The sequence below is a fragment of the Anomaloglossus baeobatrachus genome, chromosome 7 (genome assembly GCF_048569485.1).
Source record: "Anomaloglossus baeobatrachus isolate aAnoBae1 chromosome 7, aAnoBae1.hap1, whole genome shotgun sequence".
NCBI classification, from domain to species: domain Eukaryota; kingdom Metazoa; phylum Chordata; class Amphibia; order Anura; family Aromobatidae; genus Anomaloglossus; species Anomaloglossus baeobatrachus.
Genome location: NC_134359.1, coordinates 53826333 through 53847754, shown reverse-complemented (window position 1 = coordinate 53847754; position 21422 = coordinate 53826333). Strand labels below are relative to the sequence as shown.

At 43.9% G+C, this 21422-nt stretch overlaps 1 protein-coding gene across 1 annotated transcript in view; it reads left to right on the top strand.

The window, feature by feature from the left end:
• The window catches only part of LOC142246613 (bile salt export pump-like), a 108481-nt gene that overhangs the window by 59983 nt on the left and 27076 nt on the right, over window positions 1–21422 (top strand). Inside the window, exons 16-21 of the mRNA XM_075319683.1 lie at window positions 4155–4356; window positions 9270–9342; window positions 11023–11155; window positions 12439–12603; window positions 16327–16431; window positions 16505–16666. Coding sequence (XP_075175798.1) covers window positions 4155–4356; window positions 9270–9342; window positions 11023–11155; window positions 12439–12603; window positions 16327–16431; window positions 16505–16666 — 840 coding nt within the window. The remainder of the gene's footprint in view (window positions 1–4154; window positions 4357–9269; window positions 9343–11022; window positions 11156–12438; window positions 12604–16326; window positions 16432–16504; window positions 16667–21422) is intronic.

Here is a 21422-nt window from a genome sequence, read left to right as displayed (position 1 = left end):
TACTCACCCTGGACTTTTAGCTCTTAAACAGAGTGGATAAGAGGACCACTTTCATTTTCTACTATTGATTTGAGGGTGCCAAGGCTCTTTTTGAGTGGTGTATGTTAGATACCCGCAACAGACCATTCCATGCGACATGTGTTATCCCACAACCAATTGAGTCCTTGAGAAAGACCAAGGATTATGGTCGAAACGTCGGACTTGTCAATTTGTTTATACTTTATTTTGACATCCTCACAAGAATTGCATAATAAAAGATTCTCAGAAAATCATTTTTTCGCAAATTATCTTTATTAGTGTGCCGGATTTTACATATCTACTGGACATTATTTTTCCGAGCACCTTAGTCTCCTTCAATAGTTGAGCCAGGCCTCACTACTATACTGGATAACGAAAGTGAAGCCATTGTCCAAGAGCCCTTAGGGCGGCTTTGCACATTGTGACATCGCAAGCCGATGCTGCGATGTCGCACGTGATAGTCCCCGCCCCCGTCGCAGGTACGATATCGTGTGATAGCTGGCGTAGCTAAAATTATCGCTACGCCAGCTTCACATGCACTCACCTGCCCTGCGACCGTCGCTCTGGCCGGCGACCCGCCTCCTTCCTAAGGGGGCGGGTCGTGCGGCGTCATAGCGACGTCACACGGCAGGCGGCCAATAGCGGCGGAGGGGCGGAGATGAGCAGGATGTAAACATCCCGCCCACCTCCGTCCTTCCGCATATCCTACGGAAGCCGTGGTGACGCCGGTAGGAGATGTTCCTCGCTCCTGCTGCTTCACACACAGTGATGTGTGCTGCCGCAGGAGCGAGGAACAACATCGGACCGTCGCGTCAGCGTAATTATGGATTACGCCGACGCTGCACCGATGATACGATTACGACGATTTTGCGCTCGTTAATCGTATCATCTAGGCTCTACACACTACGATGTCGCATGCGATGCCGGATGTGCGTCACTTTCAATTTGACCCCACCGACATCGCACCTGCGATGTCGTAGTGTGCAAAGCCCGCCTTAGATAAGGTAAAGCTATGCTAACAATCTCCCGCATTAAATCCTTAAAGGAATAGCCCATTATATATTTTATACCGTATTAAAAATGGACCCATAGTAGTATTAAAACAAGGACCTGGACCTCCACATATCCATCATGCTTCTCTTTTTCTTTTCTGGTGGGTGATGTGATCACTGCATCAAATAAGTAGCCACTGATCATCAGCAGCCTTCACATTGCATCCATTTAGGAAGAGAGATTGTTGCAGCTGGGACAGAATGTAAAGACTGCAGCCGATCAGTGGCCAGTATGCATATAATGTTCCCTCCTGAAAGAAGAAGCGATGAGACGATATATAATGTATGCTAGGTGAGTATCCATTAATTGTAATTTTATTTTCCATGGCTCCAGTTTTAATAAAAATTATTTAAAAATATAATGGACAAATGTTTTAGAGGTGTATTGGGAAGTCGTCTCTTGAGCAGCTCACAAGCCTGAAAGCTCCTTATTTCCTAGTTGCTTAGGTATCAGGTGCTCCTCCTTGAGTGATAGTTCTGATGAGGAGCTTTATTTTGCTACCACACATTAATGGTGTGTCTTGTTCAAAGTCAATACTGTTATTATTATATTTACATATAGAGATAACAGAGTTTTTGAACAAGCACATGGCTCAGAGCTGTGCTTAGAAAAACTACACTGAAAGCTGCTGATGCCAGTGGCCAAGGTAATGTGATTATACAGGACTGATAAAAGAACCTCAGTCAGGAGCTGAGACTGAAAGGGAGTGAGGTGAGCAGCTAACTACTATATGGAAAACAATGGGCTGGGTAGGTGGCTAGGATGTTAACAGTTAACTTCTCTCCTGGAATATCACTATCGTACACTCTCAACCAGGATCTGGTGGGTGATCTGCTTGGAAACAAGCTGTACACTATGTAAAACAAAAGGTCTCATTGCATGAAAATAATAGCTGATAGAAAAACAAGTCAATCGTAATCTTGCTTATATTCCTGATGTTTAACTAAAGCTATTTAATAACTTAAGAATACCCTTTTAACAAATGTTTTGGTATAATTGCTCATGCAGTTGCCACCTAGACCTCAGAGAGCGGGATTTGAACCCTGATCCCTTTCCTTTTACTAATAGGTGTTGCTAACATCAATTTCTCTAAGGGTTATGAAAAAATGTTAGTGGGTTTAGGTATCACAGACCCATCTTTCTTAGTTATCAAAGCCTGGCCGTATAATGTGTGATCCCGTTTGAGCACCTTTCTTCTACAATATTTATGCCTCTTTTCCAACATGTTTGGCACCGGATGACCAACTTAACAAAACTGACAATAATATTTTGTGATACTCTGTAGGGAGATGTTGCTCTTTGTGCCTATATGTGGTCATTCAGTGGTTGTGATGTGAATTTTTGCTGTGAATAACTGTAAGGAAATTTGCAGAAAGATAAAGGTGGATGCATCTCTATGTACAGTTAGGTCCAGAAATATTTGGACAGTGACACAATTTTCGCGAGTTGGGCTCTGCATGCCACCACATTGGATTTGAAATGAAATCTCTACAACAGAATTCAAGTGCAGATTGTAACGTTTAATTTGAAGGTTTGAACAAAAATATCTGATAGAAATTGTAGGAATTGTACACATTTCTTTACAAACACTCCACATTTTAGGAGGTCAAAAGAAATTGGACAAATAAACCAATCCCAAACAAAATATTTTATTTTCAATATTTTGTTGTGAATCCTTTGGAGGCAATCACTGCCTTAAGTCTGGAACCCATGGACATCACCAAACGCTGGGTTTCCTCCTTCTTAATGCTTTGCCAGGCCTTTACAGCCGCAGCCTTCAGGTCTTGCTTGTTTGTGGGTCTTTCCGTCTTAAGTCTGGATTTGAGCAAGTGAAATGCATGCTCAATTGGGTTAAGATCTGGTGATTGACTTGGCCATTGCAGAATGTTCCACTTTTTTGCACTCATGAACTCCTGGGTAGCTTTGGCTGTATGCTTGGGGTCATTGTCCATCTGTACTATGAAGCGCCGTCCGATCAACTTTGCGGCATTTGGCTGAATCTGGGCTGAAAGTATATCCCTGTACACTTCAGAATTCATCCGGCTACTCTTGTCTGCTGTTATGTCATCAATAAACACAAGTGACCCAGTGCCATTGAAAGCCATGCATGCCCATGCCATCACGTTGCCTCCACCATGTTTTACAGAGGATGTGGTGTGCCTTGGATCATGTGCCGTTCCCTTTCTTCTCCAAACTTTTTTCTTCCCATCATTCTGGTACAGGTTGATCTTTGTCTCATCTGTCCATAGAATACTTTTCCAGAACTGAGCTGGCTTCATGAGGTGTTTTTCAGCAAATTTAACTCTGGCCTGTCTATTTTTGGAATTGATGAATGGTTTGCATCTAGATGTGAACCCTTTGTATTTACTTTCATGGAGTCTTCTCTTTACTGTTGACTTAGAGACAGATACACCTACTTCACTGAGAGTGTTCTGGACTTCAGTTGATGTTGTGAACGGGTTCTTCTTCACCAAAGAAAATATGCGGCGATCATCCACCACTGTTGTCATCCGTGGACGCCCAGGTCTTTTTGAGGGCCCAAGCTCACCAGTCAATTCCTTTTTTCTCAGAATGTACCCGACTGTTGATTTTGCTATTCCAAGCATGTCTGCTATCTCTCTGATGGATTTTTTCTTTTTTTTCAGCCTCAGGATGTTCTGCTTCACCTGAGAGTTCCTTAGACCGCATGTTGTCTGGTCACAGCAACAGCTTCCAAATGCAAAACCACACACCTGTAATCAACCCCAGACCTTTTAACTACTTCATTGATTACAGGTTAACGAGGGAGACGCCTTCAGAGTTAATTGCAGCCCTTAGAGTCCCTTGTCCAATTACTTTTGGTCCCTTGAAAAAGAGGAGGCTATGCATTACAGAGCTATGATTCCTAAACCCTTTCTCCGATTTGGATGTGAAAACTCTCATATTGCAGCTGGGAGTGTGCACTTTCAGCCCGTATTATATATATAATTGTATTTCTGAACATGTTTTTGTAAACAGCTAAAATAACAAAACTGGTGTCACTGTCCAAATATTTCTGGACCTAACTGTATCGTGTAATTGTGATGCTGATGTTTTTTGTCTAGGTTCGTTTCGGACGCACATCCATCTCTATTGCACATCGGCTGTCCACGATCAAAAATGCAGATGTCATCATTGGATTTGAGCATGGCCGGGCTGTGGAGAGAGGAACCCATGATGAACTGCTGGAGAGAAAAGGGGTGTATTTTACTCTAGTGACGCTACAGAGTCAAGGAGATAAAGCTCTTACTGAAATGCAGAAAGGAGGTGTGTGATACTTTATTCTGAGTGTAACTGCAATGTTTCCTAAGTAAATGAACCCCATTAAATAAGGAAGTTGTAACACAGGTCCACGTGCACCCTCGAACCTACCCTCCAAGAGCCAGTCAGGAGACTTTAAAAAAGTGGAAAGCGAAGCGCACAATAGGATAACACCCTAATACAGGAGAAAGTATGAACAATAGTTTTGCTCACCATGAGTGGTTGTGTGAAGACACCATTACTATTAACGATAAAATAGCTTTGGGGCTGGAGGGAAAATCCGCCAGATGGAAATTACCAAAACAGGATAAAAAAATGTTCAAAAACTGGCTGCGCTGCTGGAAAGAAGTCTCTGTCTGCGGGAATTCTTTGAAGGATCTTTATTGTCCACTGCGCGTTTCAATCCCGTACGGGCATCTTTCTCAAGTTTAAAAAACAAACAGGTCAAAAAAACCTGTTGTTTTTTTGCATATGATAGAAATGCCAGTTTAGGATTGAAACGCGCAGTGGAAAATAAAGAGCCTTTTAAAAATGTCCGCAGTCAGAGACTTCTTTCCAGCAACACAACCAATTTTTAAACGTGTTTTTATCCTCTTTTGGTAATAGATAGATAATGCAGACAAATAGATATTAGATAGATATAGTAATATAAATAAATAAATAGATGAGATAGATAAGCAAAATTATTGATATAGCTAAGTGATAGATTACACATCTATATACAGTATATTTCATATATAAATAAACAAAAGTATTATCTAAAATCTATAAATATTCTATTTAAATTGATATCAATTTATCTATATAATATATATTTATCTGCTACATAAAAAAATGAACTGATTTTATATTACACTTAGCAATGTCTAAAATTAATATATGCTTGTCTAAAACTTCCTTGGCACTCCTTTCGGACGGCTCATGTCTCCCGCCAGTTCCCCTGCTTCTTCTAACTGCATTGCCAGTATTTCAGTATTGGACCTTTACTACCATTGATGGGAACGTAGTCTGGTCATAATGACATATGTCCGCTGCAACTAATTGCTTGCCCCAGCCCCCAACTATCACATCAAGAAGAAGCAAGGAGACCAAAGGAAGACCCCAGTATCAGTATACAAGGAGCAGAGAGGGATTAGTAGGTGGATTTGTATTATTTTTGGACATTGCCGGTTGAATGTTCAAAAATAATATTTATTTATCGATCTATCTATCGATCTATCGATCTATCCATCTATCTATCTATCTATCTATCTATCTATGTATCCCTCTATCCATCTATCTATCTATCTATCCCTCTATCTATCCCTCCATCTATCCCTCCATCTATCCCTCTATCTATCCCTTCATCTATCTATCTATCCATCTATCCATCTATCTATCTATCTATCTATCTATCCATCTATCTATCTATCCATTATCTATCTATCCATCTATCTATCTATCTATTATCTGTCAATCTAGTATCTATCCATCTATCTATCCGTCTATCTATCTATCTATTATCTGTCAATCTAGTATCTATCTATCTATCCCTCGAATCTATCTGTCTATCCCTCTATCTATCTATCCATTATCTATCTATCTATCCATCTAGCTATCCCTCTATATATCTATCTATTATCTATCTATCTACCTATCCCTCTATCTATCTATCTATCCCTCTATCTATCTATCCCTCTATCTATCTATCTACAGTTAGGTCCAGAAATATTTGGACAGTGACACAAGTTTTGTTATTTTAGCTGTTTACAAAAACATGTTCAGAAATACAATTATATAAATAATATGGGCTGAAAGTGCACACTCCCAGCTGCAATATGAGAGTTTTCTCATCCAAATCGGAGAAAGGGTTTAGGAATCATAGCTCTGTAATGCATAGCCTCCTCTTTTTCAAGGGACCAAAAGTAATTGGACAAGGGACTCTAAGGGCTGCAATTAACTCTGAAGGCGTCTCCCTCGTTAACCTGTAATCAATGAAGTAGTTAAAAGGTCTGGGGTTGATTACAGGTGTGTGGTTTTGCATTTGGAAGCTGTTGCTGTGACCAGACAACATGCGGTCTAAGGAACTCTCAATTGAGGTGAAGCAGAACATCCTGAGGCTGAAAAAAAAGAAAAAATCCATCAGAGAGATAGCAGACATGCTTGGAGTAGCAAAATCAACAGTCGGGTACATTCTGAGAAAAAAGGAATTGACTGGTGAGCTTGGGAACTCAAAAAGGCCTGGGCGTCCACGGATGACAACAGTGGTGGATGATCGCCACATACTTTCTTTGGTGAAGAAGAACCCGTTCAAAACATCAACTGAAGTCTAGAACACTCTCAGTGAAGTAGGTGTATCTGTCTCTAAGTCAACAGTAAAGAAAAGACTCCATGAAAGTAAATACAAAGGGTTCACATCTAGATGCAAACCATTCATCAATTCCAAAAATAGACAGGCCAGAGTTAAATTTGCTGAAAAACACCTCATGAAGCCAGCTCAGTTCTGGAAAAGTATTCTATGGACAGATGAGACAAAGATCAACCTGTACCAGAATGATGGGAAGAAAAAAGTTTGGAGAAGAAAGGGAACGGCACATGATCCAAGGCACACCACATCCTCTGTAAAACATGGTGGAGGCAACGTGATGGTGTCGCGGGCGGAGGAGGGGACGCCGCGCTCTCCCACTGCTCGGGTCCGGCTGTCGCTGCGGCTGCTGCGGCCTGCCGCTGCCGCTGCTTGGTGGCTCGAGCGATGGGCCGGATCCCGGGGACTCGAGCGGCGCTCCTCGCCCGTGAGTGAAAAGGGGAATTGGTGTTTGGGATAGTTTATTGTCCGTGACGCCACCCACGGTTGTGGTGATTGAATGTACACCACCGCTGCTCTGGCTGGGGATCCCGGGAGTGATGGTGTGGAGCAGCCAGTTGTTGTGTTGCCCCTCCGTGGGTAGGGGTTGGTGATCCCGGGGCCCAGTGATGGGGTGCTGGATGGTGGACAGGCGGGCTATGGGGCCTGTGGAGGTGCAGGGGCGCAGGGGCAGCGCTGTGCCGCACGGCACGGTGGTACTCACTCAGCCCAATGAAGCACACAGAGTCTCTGCTTAAACAAACGGCTGGATGGACGGGTCCCACAGGCGGCTGCGGTGTTTTTCCCCTGACCCCAGGTTGTTAGTGTAAGTCCTTTCCTTCGCCTCCGAGCACACTCTTCCTGCTCTCCGGTTTCCAGCTGGCTCCCCGATTCAGTACCGGGGGGCCACCGCCCAGCCCCGGCTACCTGCGGTTCCACCAACTGGCTCCCCGGCTCCCTGCAGACGGCCACTACCGTCTGCCTGACTTTCTGCACAGGGGCCCTAGGCTCCAACCTAGGCCCCAATCTGCGTCTGCCTCTCTGCAGACGTCCTTTCTCCTTCACTCCTGAACTTCTCTCTGGGCTTGTTTCCTGCCTCAGGCCAGCTCACTCCAGGGTGGGCGTCTCCATCTCCTCACTCCGCCCACCTGGTGTGTCAGTCTGAGCCCGAGGCAGAAAGCAGGTCACTTTGGGGATGTCTGCTGTGAACTGCTGGGGGTGGGGGTGTGTGTGTGTTGTTACCTGTGTCCCCTGGCTTGTCCAGGGCGACACAATGGCATGGGCATGCATGGCTTTCAATGGCACTTGGTCACTTGTGTTTATTGATGACATAACAGCAGACAAGAGTAGCCGGATGAATTCTGAAGTGTACCGGCATATACTTTCAGCCCAGATTCAGCCAAATGCCGCAAAGTTGATCGGACGGCGCTTCATACTACAGATGGACAATGACCCCAAGCATACAGCCAAAGCTACCCAGGAGTTCATGAGTGCAAAAAAGTGGAACATTCTGCAATGGCCAAGTCAATCACCAGATCTTAACCCAATTGAGCATGCATTTCACTTGCTCATATCCAGACTTAAGACGGAAAGACCCACAAACAAGCAAGACCTTAAGGCTGCGGCTGTAAAGGCCTGGCAAAGCATTAAGAAGGAGGAAACCCAGCGTTTGGTGATGTTCATGGGTTCCAGACTTAAGGCAGTGATTGCCTCCAAAGGATTCGCAACAAAATATTGAAAATAAAAAATTTTTTTTTGGGTTTGGTTTATTTGTCCAATTACTTTTGACCTCCTAAAATGTGGAGTGTTTGTAAAGAAATGTGACAATTCCTACAATTTCTATCAGATATTTTTGTTCAAACCTTCAAATTAAACGTTACAATCTGCACTTGAATTCTGTTGTAGAGATTTCATTTCAAATCCAATGTGGTGGCATGCAGAGCCCAACTCGCGAAAATTGTGTCACTGTCCAAATATTTCTGGACCTAACTGTATCTATCCCTCTATCTATCTATCTATCTATCTATCTATCTATCCCTCTATATATCTATCTATTATCTATCTATCTACCTATCCCTCTATCTATCTATTCATTATCTATCTATCTATCCCCCTATTTTTATCTATCCTATCTATCTATCTATCTATCTATCCCTCTATCTATCTATCCCTGCCAGGATTCTCTGTTGCGTCGCCAGGAGCCGGAGGTCATTTAACCGCAAGTATGCAATATGCGTGCTTATTACCACATTCTGACTATACATACAAACTCGCTCAATACAAGACAATTGAGCATGGCTATGCATGTCTAGTTACAATGTGGCTGGATGAATGCATTTTGCATACTTGCAATCACATGACCGCGCGATCTTGGCACTGTGTACCCTGACAGCACGCACTCTGCTCAATGTGAGGATTCACAAATCTGTAGTCTCATGGAGTGACTGAAGATTTTTGGGACCTGGACAACCCCATCAAGTTTTTTTCAGTGGTACAGGGGAAGAATATTTGACAGTAAATACCAAAATGCACGTATATTGTTTCTAATTCATTTTAGATTATTCTAAATATAAATTTTAACACTTTTTTTTCCCAGAGAAAGAATTTGAGGAGCCCAAACTGGAGAAAGTTCAGTCCTTCAAGCGGGGCAGCTATCAGTCCAGCTTACGGTAGGCTTATCAACTGAGCGCTTGTAAAGTTCACAGACTTCTTGAATAACAAGTAATGGTGGATAAATATAATTATGTGAGCAGAGATGTAATTAATGTATGGGGCACGCAATACTTTACCTTTACCTTATTAATATGTCATTTTTCTCCTATGGCTTAATGTACACTTGAAGCCCGACACTTAATACCTGTACTAGAACTTCTAAGAAAAAGAAAGACTTGTTCAGTATTCAGTATAGAGAAAGGTCATGTAAAATAGGTGTAATCATACAATGGTATATTATAATACAAGACGCACATAGTGGGTCATAAAGATTAATTTATTTATTTTACTCACTTATATAGCACCATGATATTCCACAGCGATTTATAGACATCGTCATCACTGTCCCCATTGGGGCTCACAATCTACATTCCCTATCAGTATGTCTTTGGAGTGTGGGAGAAACTGGAAAACCTGGAGAAAACGCACAAAAACACGGGGAGAACATGCAAACTCTAGGAGCATACCTTTATTATTCCTTTCACATCTCAACTTTCTTTTAACAGATTTACAAAACTATTTCAAAATCACAGTTAATTATATTATGGAAAAATAGATTATTGGTGAAATAAATCAAAAATTTTAAAAATAAATAAAAAACAAAAAATTATTTTCAACAGTTCTTACTAAAGATATCCTACCGTTTTCTGTATATACAGTTTCCATGCAGACCTATGGATCTCTATTTTTACAGACTACAAAAATGAAATCATCTATATCTCGAATCCATCTAAACGATGTATCTTGCAAATCTATAGACCAGAATTTTCTGAACCCAAAACTCCTATTCCTTTTTTAAAGGAAATATCAGTAGGGTCAGATAGGACACTATCTGCAAGTAGTTTGTATGTTCTCCCCGTGTTTGCGTGGGTTTCCTCCGGGTTCTCTGGTTTCCTCCCACAATTCAAAAATATACTGATAGGGACCTTAGATTGTGAGCCCCAATGGGGATAGTATTGCTGATGTATGTAAAGCACTGTGGAATTAATAGCACTATATAAACGAATAAATTATTATTATTATTATTATTATTATTATTATTATTATTATTATTATTATCCCCAAAACTATTTATATGTGCATGTAGCTCTTTCAAAGACAAGTCAAGCAGTACTTTTACATGCCCGTCCCTTCCTCTGTTACTGAGAAATCAGTGTTTGAATTGAGATGCAAATGAGGCTGAAGAGCTATGGTATATCTGAAGCCTCTGTCACTCCAGCTCTATTATCCGTCCAAAGGTGCTACATTATTTTTTTAATTACAATATTTTAATTTTTTTTATCTTATATTTATTATGCACTGGGGCTTTCAGAGACCCCAAAGCATATATAAGGACAGCCATTTCTTGGAGAATAACTTCTCTACAAATAGAAATTCACCTGAAAATCCACGCATAAAGACAAATCAGCTCTAGATGGGGTGGAGTAGCGCATGATCAGAGTATGAATGACCAAATTAAGCATAGGGTTTCATTGTAATCTATAACGATAAGACACAAAGGTCTGCATAGTAGTATTGGTAAGGTGACATCACTCTTATTTACAATTGTTCTATCATTTCCCCCCCAATGGAGGATCACCATGATTAGCTCTTTAAAGTGAATCTGTACAGTGAATATATATCCTTTCATGTTACAGTGCTTCTATTCGTAATCGTTCAAGATCTCAGCTATCAAACATAGTCCCTGACACTCCATTTTTGACAGTACAGGACACAGCTGAACCTTTACAACCCATATCTCAGTATGATGAGAAAGGCAAAACCAAGAAGGTAAGTCATGGAATGGCAAAATCATCATGTTACCCAATGAAATCATCATGGCTCATGGGTCTTCATGCAACATCTTCTCTCTCTCTCTCTCTCTCTCTCTCTATATCTATATATATATATATATATATATATATATATATATAGATATAGATATATATATATATATACTGTATATATATATATATATATATATATATATATATATATATACATACATATATATACATTTGTCCTGCATTTACTTTATGTCCTCAGCTCTGTCATATTTTTAATTTTTTCTACGAATAAACTTACAAGTTTTATGCCACCTGGATTTCCCGATTCTTAGCTGGATCTCTTCTATTTTCTGCATCTATATCTATATCTATTATATATATATATATATATATATATATATATATTGACTTATGCCGGCGTCACACGGTACGATATATCTGGCGATATGTTGTCAGGGTCACGTCGTTAGTGACGCACGTCCGGCATCGTCAGAGATATCGTAGCGTGTGACACCTCCGAACGACTGTGAACGAGCAAAAATACTCACCTTATCGTTGCTCGTTGACACTTCGTTCATTTTCATAATGTCGTTCCTCCTTCTGCGCGCAGGTTGTTCGTCTCTCCCGTGGCAGCACACATCACTCCGTGTGACACTCCGGGAGCGACGAACACAGGTTACCTGCGTCCCGCCGGCAATGCGGAAGGAAGGAGGTGGGTGGGATGTTTACGTCCCGATCATCTCCGCCCCTCCGCTTCTATTGGCCGACTGCCGTGTGACGTCGCTGTGACGCCGAACGCCCCTCCCCCTTCAGGAAGAGGGTGTTCGCCGCCCACAGCGACGTCGCCCGGGAGGTAAGTACGTGTGACAGGGGGTTAACGACTTTGTGCGCCACGAGCAACTAATTGATCGCACGATTTATCGTCCCGTGTGACGCCCGCATTAGACTATTAGGGCATTCTGGATTATGGTCTTTTATTCACACATTTGTATGTGAAGCTTGTAATGCTTAGTTTACCCTCTGGGGGGTGCTGCAGAGGAATTGAAAACTTGCTGCCTCCTTCCCCCACAGATTATGGCCGATTGTTTGGGGGGGTCACAGTGACCTGATATTGAGCTTATGTTGAAAGGATCCTTCTAACAAGATTTATTAGCAGAAAAATATTTATCAAACTTTACATTTGTACATTGCCTGACTCCCTGTGAGCTTTGTATGGAGACAGTTTAGGGCACCACATATTATATAATTATACCATTATGTAATTAAATGTTTTATACATTACCCTAGGACATTCTTCCTGATGATGATGAAAATATTGAGCCAGCTCCAGTTGCCCGAATCTTAAAATACAACGCTCCGGAGTGGCCGTACATGTTAATTGGTTCCTTTGGAGCTGCTGTGAATGGCGCTGTCAATCCTCTCTATGCCTTGCTCTTCAGTCAGATTCTTGGGGTAAGAACTTTCTCTCTTCCTTGTCATTCACAATCATTTTATTCTATCTATCTATCTATCTATCTATCTATCTATCTGTCTGTCTGTCTGTCTGTCTATCTATCTATCTATCTATCTATCTATCTATATATCCCTCTATCTATCTATCTATCTATCTATCCTTCTATCTATCTATCCTTCTATCTATCTATCTCTCTATCTGTCTATCTATCCATCTATCTATTATCTATCTATCTATCCCTCTATCTATCTATCTATCCCTCTATCTATCTATCTATCTATCTATCTATCTATCTATCTATCTATCTATCTATCTATCTGTCCATCTATGTATCTATCTATCTATCTATCTGTCCATCTATGTATGTATCTATCTATCTATCTATGTATCTATCCCTCTATCTATCTATCTATCTATCCCTCTATCTATCTATCTATCTATCTATCTATCTATCCTTCTATCTATCTATCTCTCTATCTGTCTATCTATCCATCTATCTATTATCTATCTATCTATCTATCCCTCTATCTATCTATCTATCCCTCTATCCATCTATCTATTATCTATCTATCTATCTTTCTTTCTATGTATCTTTCTATCTGCTTTCCATTATATCACAAACTCAGTATATCACAAAGTCAGTACACCCATCACATTTTTGTACATATTTTATTATATATTTTCCTGCGACAATACTGACGATGACACTTTGATAAAATGTACAGTAGTCAGTGTATATCTTGTCTAACACTGTAAATTTGGCGTGCCCTCTAAATAACTCAACACACAGCCATTAATGTCAAACCTGCTGGCTGATGCCCTGCTCCTTGCAGCACAAATGTGTCACAATGACTTTGAGATAGTGGGGAACCGGGGCTCCTAAGTAGGGATGATCGAATACTTCGATTATTCGGCTTCACGAATATTTTCCGAATACCTCGCCGCTATTCGACTATTCGATGCGCAATGTAAGTCTATGGGAAGCCCGAATAGTTCCGAATAGTTGTTATTCAGGTTTCCCATAGACTTACATTGCGCATCGAATATTCGCGAATAGTCGAATAGTGGCGAAGTATTCAGAAAATATTCGCGAAGCCGAATAATTGAAGTATTCGATCATCCCTACTCCTAAGCTGTTCCCTCAAGCTAGGGGACCCTACACTATCCCTAATCTCAGGGATACTCCTAATGGTGGAGAGGCCTGAGTGTCCTTCCAAACCCTGCTCCTGACCAGTCTTAATCTAGTTCCCCAGGTATAAAACAACAGGGGTAAACGCCACAACCACACCAAGCAAAGAGCACAACTTTCTCCAGAAAGCGTCAGGGACACCACACCTCACAGATTAATATGGAATAAACTATAGCTTGTAAAGGTAGAAGGATTCCACCAGCATAAATTGGAGGGGAGCAGATGTGATAGATCTCCACATAGCATTCGATTAAAAGAGCAAGCAGACTCCAATCCACCCTTGCCTGTTATGCCTGCTTTACACGCTTCAATTAATCTTTCAATCCGTCGTCGGGGTCAAGTTGTAAGTGACGCACATCCGGCATCGTTCGTGACGTATTTGCGTGTGACACCTACGTGCGATCAAGATTGAACGCAAATACGGTGATCGCATACACGTCGTTTATTCCTCATACATTGGATGTTTTGTTGCACGAACCTAGTCAATTGAAACGTGTGACATCCCTCATACGATTGTGATGTCTGAGGCTATGTGCGCAGGTGTGCGCTCTGCACCGCAGCTTAAAAAAGGTCCGCTTCAGAGCGCAGCTGAAAAGCTGCGTTCTGAAGCGCCTCACAATGTCTGTCATGCACTAATCTCTGTCAGTCGGTCACTATCTCTGTCCCTCTCTCTCTGTACATGTCAGTCTATCCCTCTTACCCCCTCTCTCATACTCACCGATCCCCGATCCCCGGCGCTGCACGGCGTTCACACTGACCGCCGCTCCGGTCACCTCCACGCAGCAACTGAGGTGAGTAGCGCGATCAGCTGAGCTGTCACTGAGGTTACCCGCGGCCACCGCTGCATCCACCGCTGGATCCAGTGACAGCGGGTAACCTCAGTGACAGCTCAGCTGATCGCGCGGCTGTCTTCAGTTGCTGTGTGGAGGTGACAGGAGCGGCTGTGTCTTCTGCAGCTCCGGTCACCTCCATGCAGCAGCGCTGGATGCGACGCTGGAGCATCCTGGATTCCGCCGGACATGGAGGGCTTTTTGGGGCTGATTAAAGTGGTTAACCAGGGTATATGTTTGTGTTTTTTATTCCTAATAAATGATTTTTTCGGGTGTGTGTGTTTATTTACTGTAATTTACAGATTAATCATGGAAGGTGTCTCATAGACGCCTGACATGATTAATCTAGGACTTATTGACAGCTATGGGCTGCCAATAACTCCTTATTACCCCGATTTGCCAATGCACCAGGGCAAATCGGGAAGAGCCGGGTACAGTCCCAGAACTGTCGCATATAATGTATGCGGCAATTCTGGGCGGCTGCTGACTGATATTGTTAGGCTGGGGGGCTCCCCATAACGTGGAGCTCCCCATCCTGAGAATACCAGCCTGCAGCCGTATGGCTTTATCTGGCTGGTTTTAAAATTAGGGGGGACCGCACGCCGTTTTTTTTAATTATTTAATAATTTATTTCACTACACAGTATAGACACGCCCACCGGCTGCTGTGATTGGGTGCAGTGTGACACCTTTCACTCAGCGTGGGGGGCGTGTCTCACTGTAACCAATCATAGGCGCCGGTGGGCGGGGTAAGCAGGGAATACGAGATTGTTTAATGGGCGGCCGGCTTTTTCAAAATAGTAAAAGCCGCCGGAGCAGTGTGAATGCCGTGCAGCGCCGGGGATCGGGGATTGGTGAGTATGTGAGAGGGGTGCTCAATTCAGTTACTCAGGAGTTTAGCGGTCACCGGTGAGTCCTTCACAGGTGACCGCTAATCAGGGCGCGACACAGACAGAGCCGCAGCATGACCATGAAGTCGGGTGAAGTTCACCCGAGTTCATTCTGACAGTGCGGCTCTGTCTGTGTCTGCTGTCATCTACCATTCACCGCTGCTACATGGCTGTCTGTGTCTGCTGTCAGCGGCCATGTAGCAGAGCTGAATGGCAGATGACATAGTAAAAACGCATCCCTACACATTACACACGCTTGGCAAGTCAATAAATAAAAAAAAAAAAAAAGGTGCCCAAAGCATACGTCACAGAACACATGATCTAAAGGATCGCACACAAAATTGATCAATTTAACATAGACTACTAACGCTCGTGTGACAGCAAATGAACGACCTATGTGCAATCTCATTCAATCGCATATGCGACCTGGGCGTGTCACATCGCATACGAGATCGCACACCTAATTGTAAGGTGTAAAGCTGGCTTTAGCTTCACAAGTCAAGGACATGACCAAAGACGTACCGTTAATGGCTGCGTGTTGAGTTATTTAGAGCAGTGTTCCCCAACTCCAGTCCTCATGGCTCATCAACAGTGTGTGTTTTGAAGATTTAATTTAGTCACCTACACAGGCAATGGTTCCAACACCTGTGCAATACTAAGGAAATCCTAAACACATTTACTGTTGATGGGCCTTGAGGACTGGAGTTGGGGAACATTGATTTAGACGACACCAATTTTATACTTGTATCTTTCAATCTATCTATCTATCTTCTGTTCATCTTTTGTGTATCTTACTGTGTTTGTTTTTCGACAGACGTTCTCTATACAAGACGAGACTCAGCAGAGGAATGAAATCAATGGGATCTGTGTGCTTTTTGTAATGATCGGAGTCGTATCATTTCTGACACAGTTCTTACAGGTAACTATTATTTAGATTTTGGGATGAATTCCAGACATGGACCATGGCGTGATCATTTCTCATCTTTCTTTAGGGTTACACATTTGCAAAATCAGGAGAATTACTCACCAGAAGACTCCGTAAGATTGGATTCCAAGCCATGATGGGGCAGGAGGTTGGGTGGTTTGATGACCCTAGGAATAGCCCAGGAGCTTTAACCACAAGACTGGCAACAGATGCGTCACAAGTACAAGGGGTATGTAATGGATAACACATTTTTTAACTCCTATTAAAAAAATAATGTTGAAATGATTTTCCTTGGCTTTTTCCTTAGTAAAGATGAGCAGACTCGTGGAAGTTTGGTTCGGTGGGTTTAGCCCAACTTTAGATAAAGTTCAGTTTGGGAGCCATGCTTGACCTGAACCCCAATGGAAGTCACTCATTGGGCAGTTCAGCTCTGCACCCACATGCAGCCAGCCACAAACAGATCACTTCCGGGGGCGGGTAGGTGAGGTTTTTCCATTTTTTGGGGGGGTTGCACACTACTTCTGATAGCACTGATTTTTTTTACCCCAGGGAGATCCATTCAAACACTGCAAGTCTCTCATACTGGGCCGAGCACCAAGCATACCTGAGCACAGTGATGATCACTCGAGTGGTCACCATACGTAAAGGACCCAAACTCGAGCAATAATTTTTTAGTAAAGTCCGTGTCCGGTACGAACACCGAACTTAGCTTTTCAGGTTCGCTCATCTCTATTCCTTAGCATTGACTGGCCATGTGTGCATAGTACTGGTTTCCTCCATTTTAGGCTTTTTAGGCTCCACGTCTGGGTGAGATAGTTACACACACACCCTCTATATTTACCGTATGCCCCTGTTTCATGCTCTATTTTGACCTGTGCAAATAAAACAAAGTACCTGTCAACGGAGGGTGTGACACCTTAAGTTTTCGGGCGCCCCCGTTCCACGGCGGCTATCCCTTTTCCTCACCCTAAAATCAGGGACAATACTACAAGATAAGGTGGAATAAAGGGAAAGGAAGTTGCCACACCCAAAGAACAATGTAATGGGGTACAGTACACCAATATGGATTTTAAGCCTGACTCTTGGTATTATAATATACAACCATTAATGATAATATAAGATATCTGCAACAATTAGCTCATATAATAATCCTTTGGATCAAAAATCATAAGTATCCCAAAGGGAGCTACCAGGGTCCCTTCTCAATCAGAACAAGACCAGGTATTTAATACCACACATAACCAATGTCTTATTGGGGTGCAATGAACCTCAGGTAGATATTAAATATAAGACAGAGAAGGGAAATAATGATAGTTTACTTCCCCGAAAAAGCAGATCCTCATCCCTGCCTTGCCTAACTGTATATTTTACTAAACAGATCTCTTAGACCTGATGAAGCTAATGTATTTACTATGGAAAATCCATGTCAGAATGGCTGTATAATACTTTTCCAAAGACAAAATGCAATATCCATCCTCTTATCTTGTTTGGACTATACCTCAGGGTTCCTCCTCCCTGCTACTGCTATTATCTCACACTGCTCAGCACAAGCTGAGGCTGCCAGTCAGGCTGGGTGGAGAGGGACTGAATATACTTGGACTCAAGCTATATATTTTCATAGCTGGACTAAAATTATCATCTGAATAATAGGATTATAAGTAGTGTTGAGTGGACCCGGATCCTCAAAATCCGGATCCGCACGGTTTGAGTGCCCGACCCAAGTCCGACCAGTACCCGGGATTCGGGGTGCACGATCCGGATCTGGTTTTTTTTTTTGTTTTGTTGTTTTTTTTTCTCTCTCTCTCTCTCTCTCTCTCCCTCCCTCTCCCTCTCTCTCTCTCGTCCCGGATCCAGCTCCAGCTCCGCATTCATTTACATAGCCGAGGATTCCGGATCGGATCCAGACTTCAGCGGCAACCCGATCCGGATCCGCCAGACCCGGATTATGATTGATCCGCTCAACGCTAGTTATAAGCTATTCTGACATGTAGCTTTTTAAAGTAAGTAGACCAGTCCTATCAGGTCTGAGAAAGCTTATTTAATAATGCACACAGTTATCTTGTAAAATCTGGTGACAGTTCAAATTTAAGCTCTAAGGCGGGCTTTACAAGTTGCGACATCGCTAGTGTGACGCCCTGGGCAAGCCAGGGGTCACAGGTCATCACAACACCACACCCTACATCCCAGTTAGGAACACCAAAGCTACTGAAATCCTTGTTGCTTTCCTCCAGGGGCTGATGTTCACACCAGGGGGTGGGCCAGGCGGTTGGCTCCGCCCACTGAGGAGTACACAGCCCTGGAGGCGGGAGGAACCAGGCAGTTAGAGTTTGGAGGGAGAAGTGGAAAGAACAGAGTCAGCTCAGGGAAGAGCTTGAGTCGAGTGAGGAAAGTGAAGTGAAAGTGAAGTAGTAGTGGAGCAAAGAAGAAAAGGAGTAAAAGTGAGAGCAGAAAGGCCTGAAGTTAGTCCAGCTGTGTGCAGGACAGAGTCAGCAAGGTCGGCAACGGCGGTGACAGTCTGGAGGGGAACTGCTCAGAGGTTGCTGGAAGGGCCACGGACGGTTAGTGGCCCGGCGGTCTGGAGCAGTATACGAAGAACAGTCAGCACCAGGGCAGGAGCCTCTCGGACCCCGGCAAGGCTAGGAGTCGCCATAATTTGCCAAATCCGTCAGTGAAGGGGACGTCTGTCTCCAAACAACCAAGTCCCGACTGAAGGCAACAGTCCAACCATTGAGGAGAGACACCGCCACCGCCAGGGCACCAGTTTCTCAGGGCCAGCGCCTGCGGGCAAAGTAGGGCTCCTCCGGCCCATATCCAAGCCGGGGAGCGGGTTACCGGTGGGAACCCATCGCTACCAACAAGGAAACATTAGGTGCAGGACAAAGGGACATCACCGTCACCTACTGGGAGAGCAAGTGCAGCCGTCCGTGGGAACCGTCTTTCCAGCCGTGTGGTTTACCGAAAAACTGTGTCAACGTCTCAGACTGAGTGAGTACCACAGTGCCGCAAGGCACAGCGCTGCCCCCGCGTCCCTGCGCCCACCAAGCCCTGCATCTCCCAACTCATCACTGGGCCCCGGGATCACCAACCCCTACCCACGGAGGGGCAACACAACAACTGGCTGCTCCATACCATCCTTCCCGGGATCCCCATACAGAGCAGCGGTGGTGCCAACAAATCACCACAACCGTGGGTGGCGTCACGGACAATAACCAATCCCCACACCCAAACAACCCCCTTTCACTCACGGGCGAGGAGCGCCGCTCGAGAACCCCCGGTATCCGGCCCATCGCTCGAGCCACCGAGCAGCGGCAGCAGCAGGCCGCAGCGGCAGCCGGACCCGAGCAGCAGTGGGAGAGCGCGGCGTCCCCTCCTCCGCCCGCGACACTAGCATCGACTAGCGATGTCGAGCGAGATAGCACCCGCCCTCGTCGTACATATGATATCTGGTGATAGCAAGGTATGTGCGTGTCAAGCTGCCGTAGCGATAATGTTCGCTACGGCAGCTTCACACGCACATACCTTGTCGCCCACCTCCTTCCTTCCACATTGCCGGCGGGACGCAGGTAAGGAGATGTTTGTCGTTCCTGCGGCTCCACACACAGCGATGTGTGGTGCTGCAGGAACATCAAACAACATCGTACCGCCAGCAGTAGCGACATTATGGAAATGAACGACGTGACACAGATCAGCGATTTTTTACGCTTTTGCATCAGTTCATCGTCGCACACATTTACACGTTGCGATGTCGTTACCGGAGCTAGATGTGCGTCACTAACAACGTGACCCCGACGATATATCGGTAACAATGTCGCAACGTGTAATGCCGGCATCACACGGGACAAACTATCGTGCGATCGCACGAGTGATTGTACCCACCCCCCTCGTTTGTGCGTCACGGGCAATTTTTTGCCAGTGTCGCACAAAGTCGTTTATCCCCGTCACACGTACTTACCTCCCGGATGACCTTGCTGTGGGCGGCGAACATCCACTTCCTGAAGTCACAGCGAAGTCACACAGCAGCCGGCCAATCAAAGCGGAGGGTCGGAGATGAGCGGGACGTAACTTCCCGCCCACCTCCTTCCTTCCACATTGCCGGCGGGACGCAGGTAAGCTGTGTTCGTCGCTCCCGGGGTGTCACATGAACCGTCGCGCAGAAGGAGGAACGAGATTATGAAAATGAACGACGTGTCAACGAGCAACGATAAGGTGAGTATTTTTGCTCGTTCACAGTCGTTCGGAGGTGTCACACGGTACAATATCTCGAACGATGCCGGATGTGCGTCACTACCGACGTGACCCCGACGACATATCGCCCGATATATCGTACCGTGTGACGCCGGCATAAAGCCCTCCTTAGACCATTATCTAATACTTTTAACTTCCCATTTAAGATCTGATGCACAAAAATTTGTATTTTCCTAAAAATTTGATTGCTTTTACCAATTTTTCCAACAAAATGGAAAAAGTAAATGTTACGATTTCAGCGTATTATTCATTTACAATGTAGACAGATTTGTTCTGTGAGATCGGTTTGGTCACTCCTGTTTGTCAGCCCATATATTTTTTTCACGATGCCTTTTTTTCCTCCCGGCTGTCAATTTACCAGTGATAAATGCCGCCCATCCTTCTGTAGAGGTAGCTTTTCCAGTTCCTTCTTTCACTGAAAACAATCTGTTTGACATTTCTGTGAATAATTGGCCTTTAGGGTTTAGCATTTACATAAAGAGTGAATTAATATCTTATTTTTATTGGAAAGGAGGGGAACGTCTTTCAATCAAGCTATAAGGATTTTTCATAAGTGACAAAAAGTGTTACATTTCCTGAAAACTGCACTGGTCACTGGATGAGTGTCACACGGAGTTTTGCTTAAAACTCGATGAGTGTCATGGCGGTATAAGACGCTGTTCACACTACAGATTCTGACACTCTACACTATGGTTTCTCTGGTGCTCATAAATGGTTAGGCTAGCAAGAGTTTACCTCTG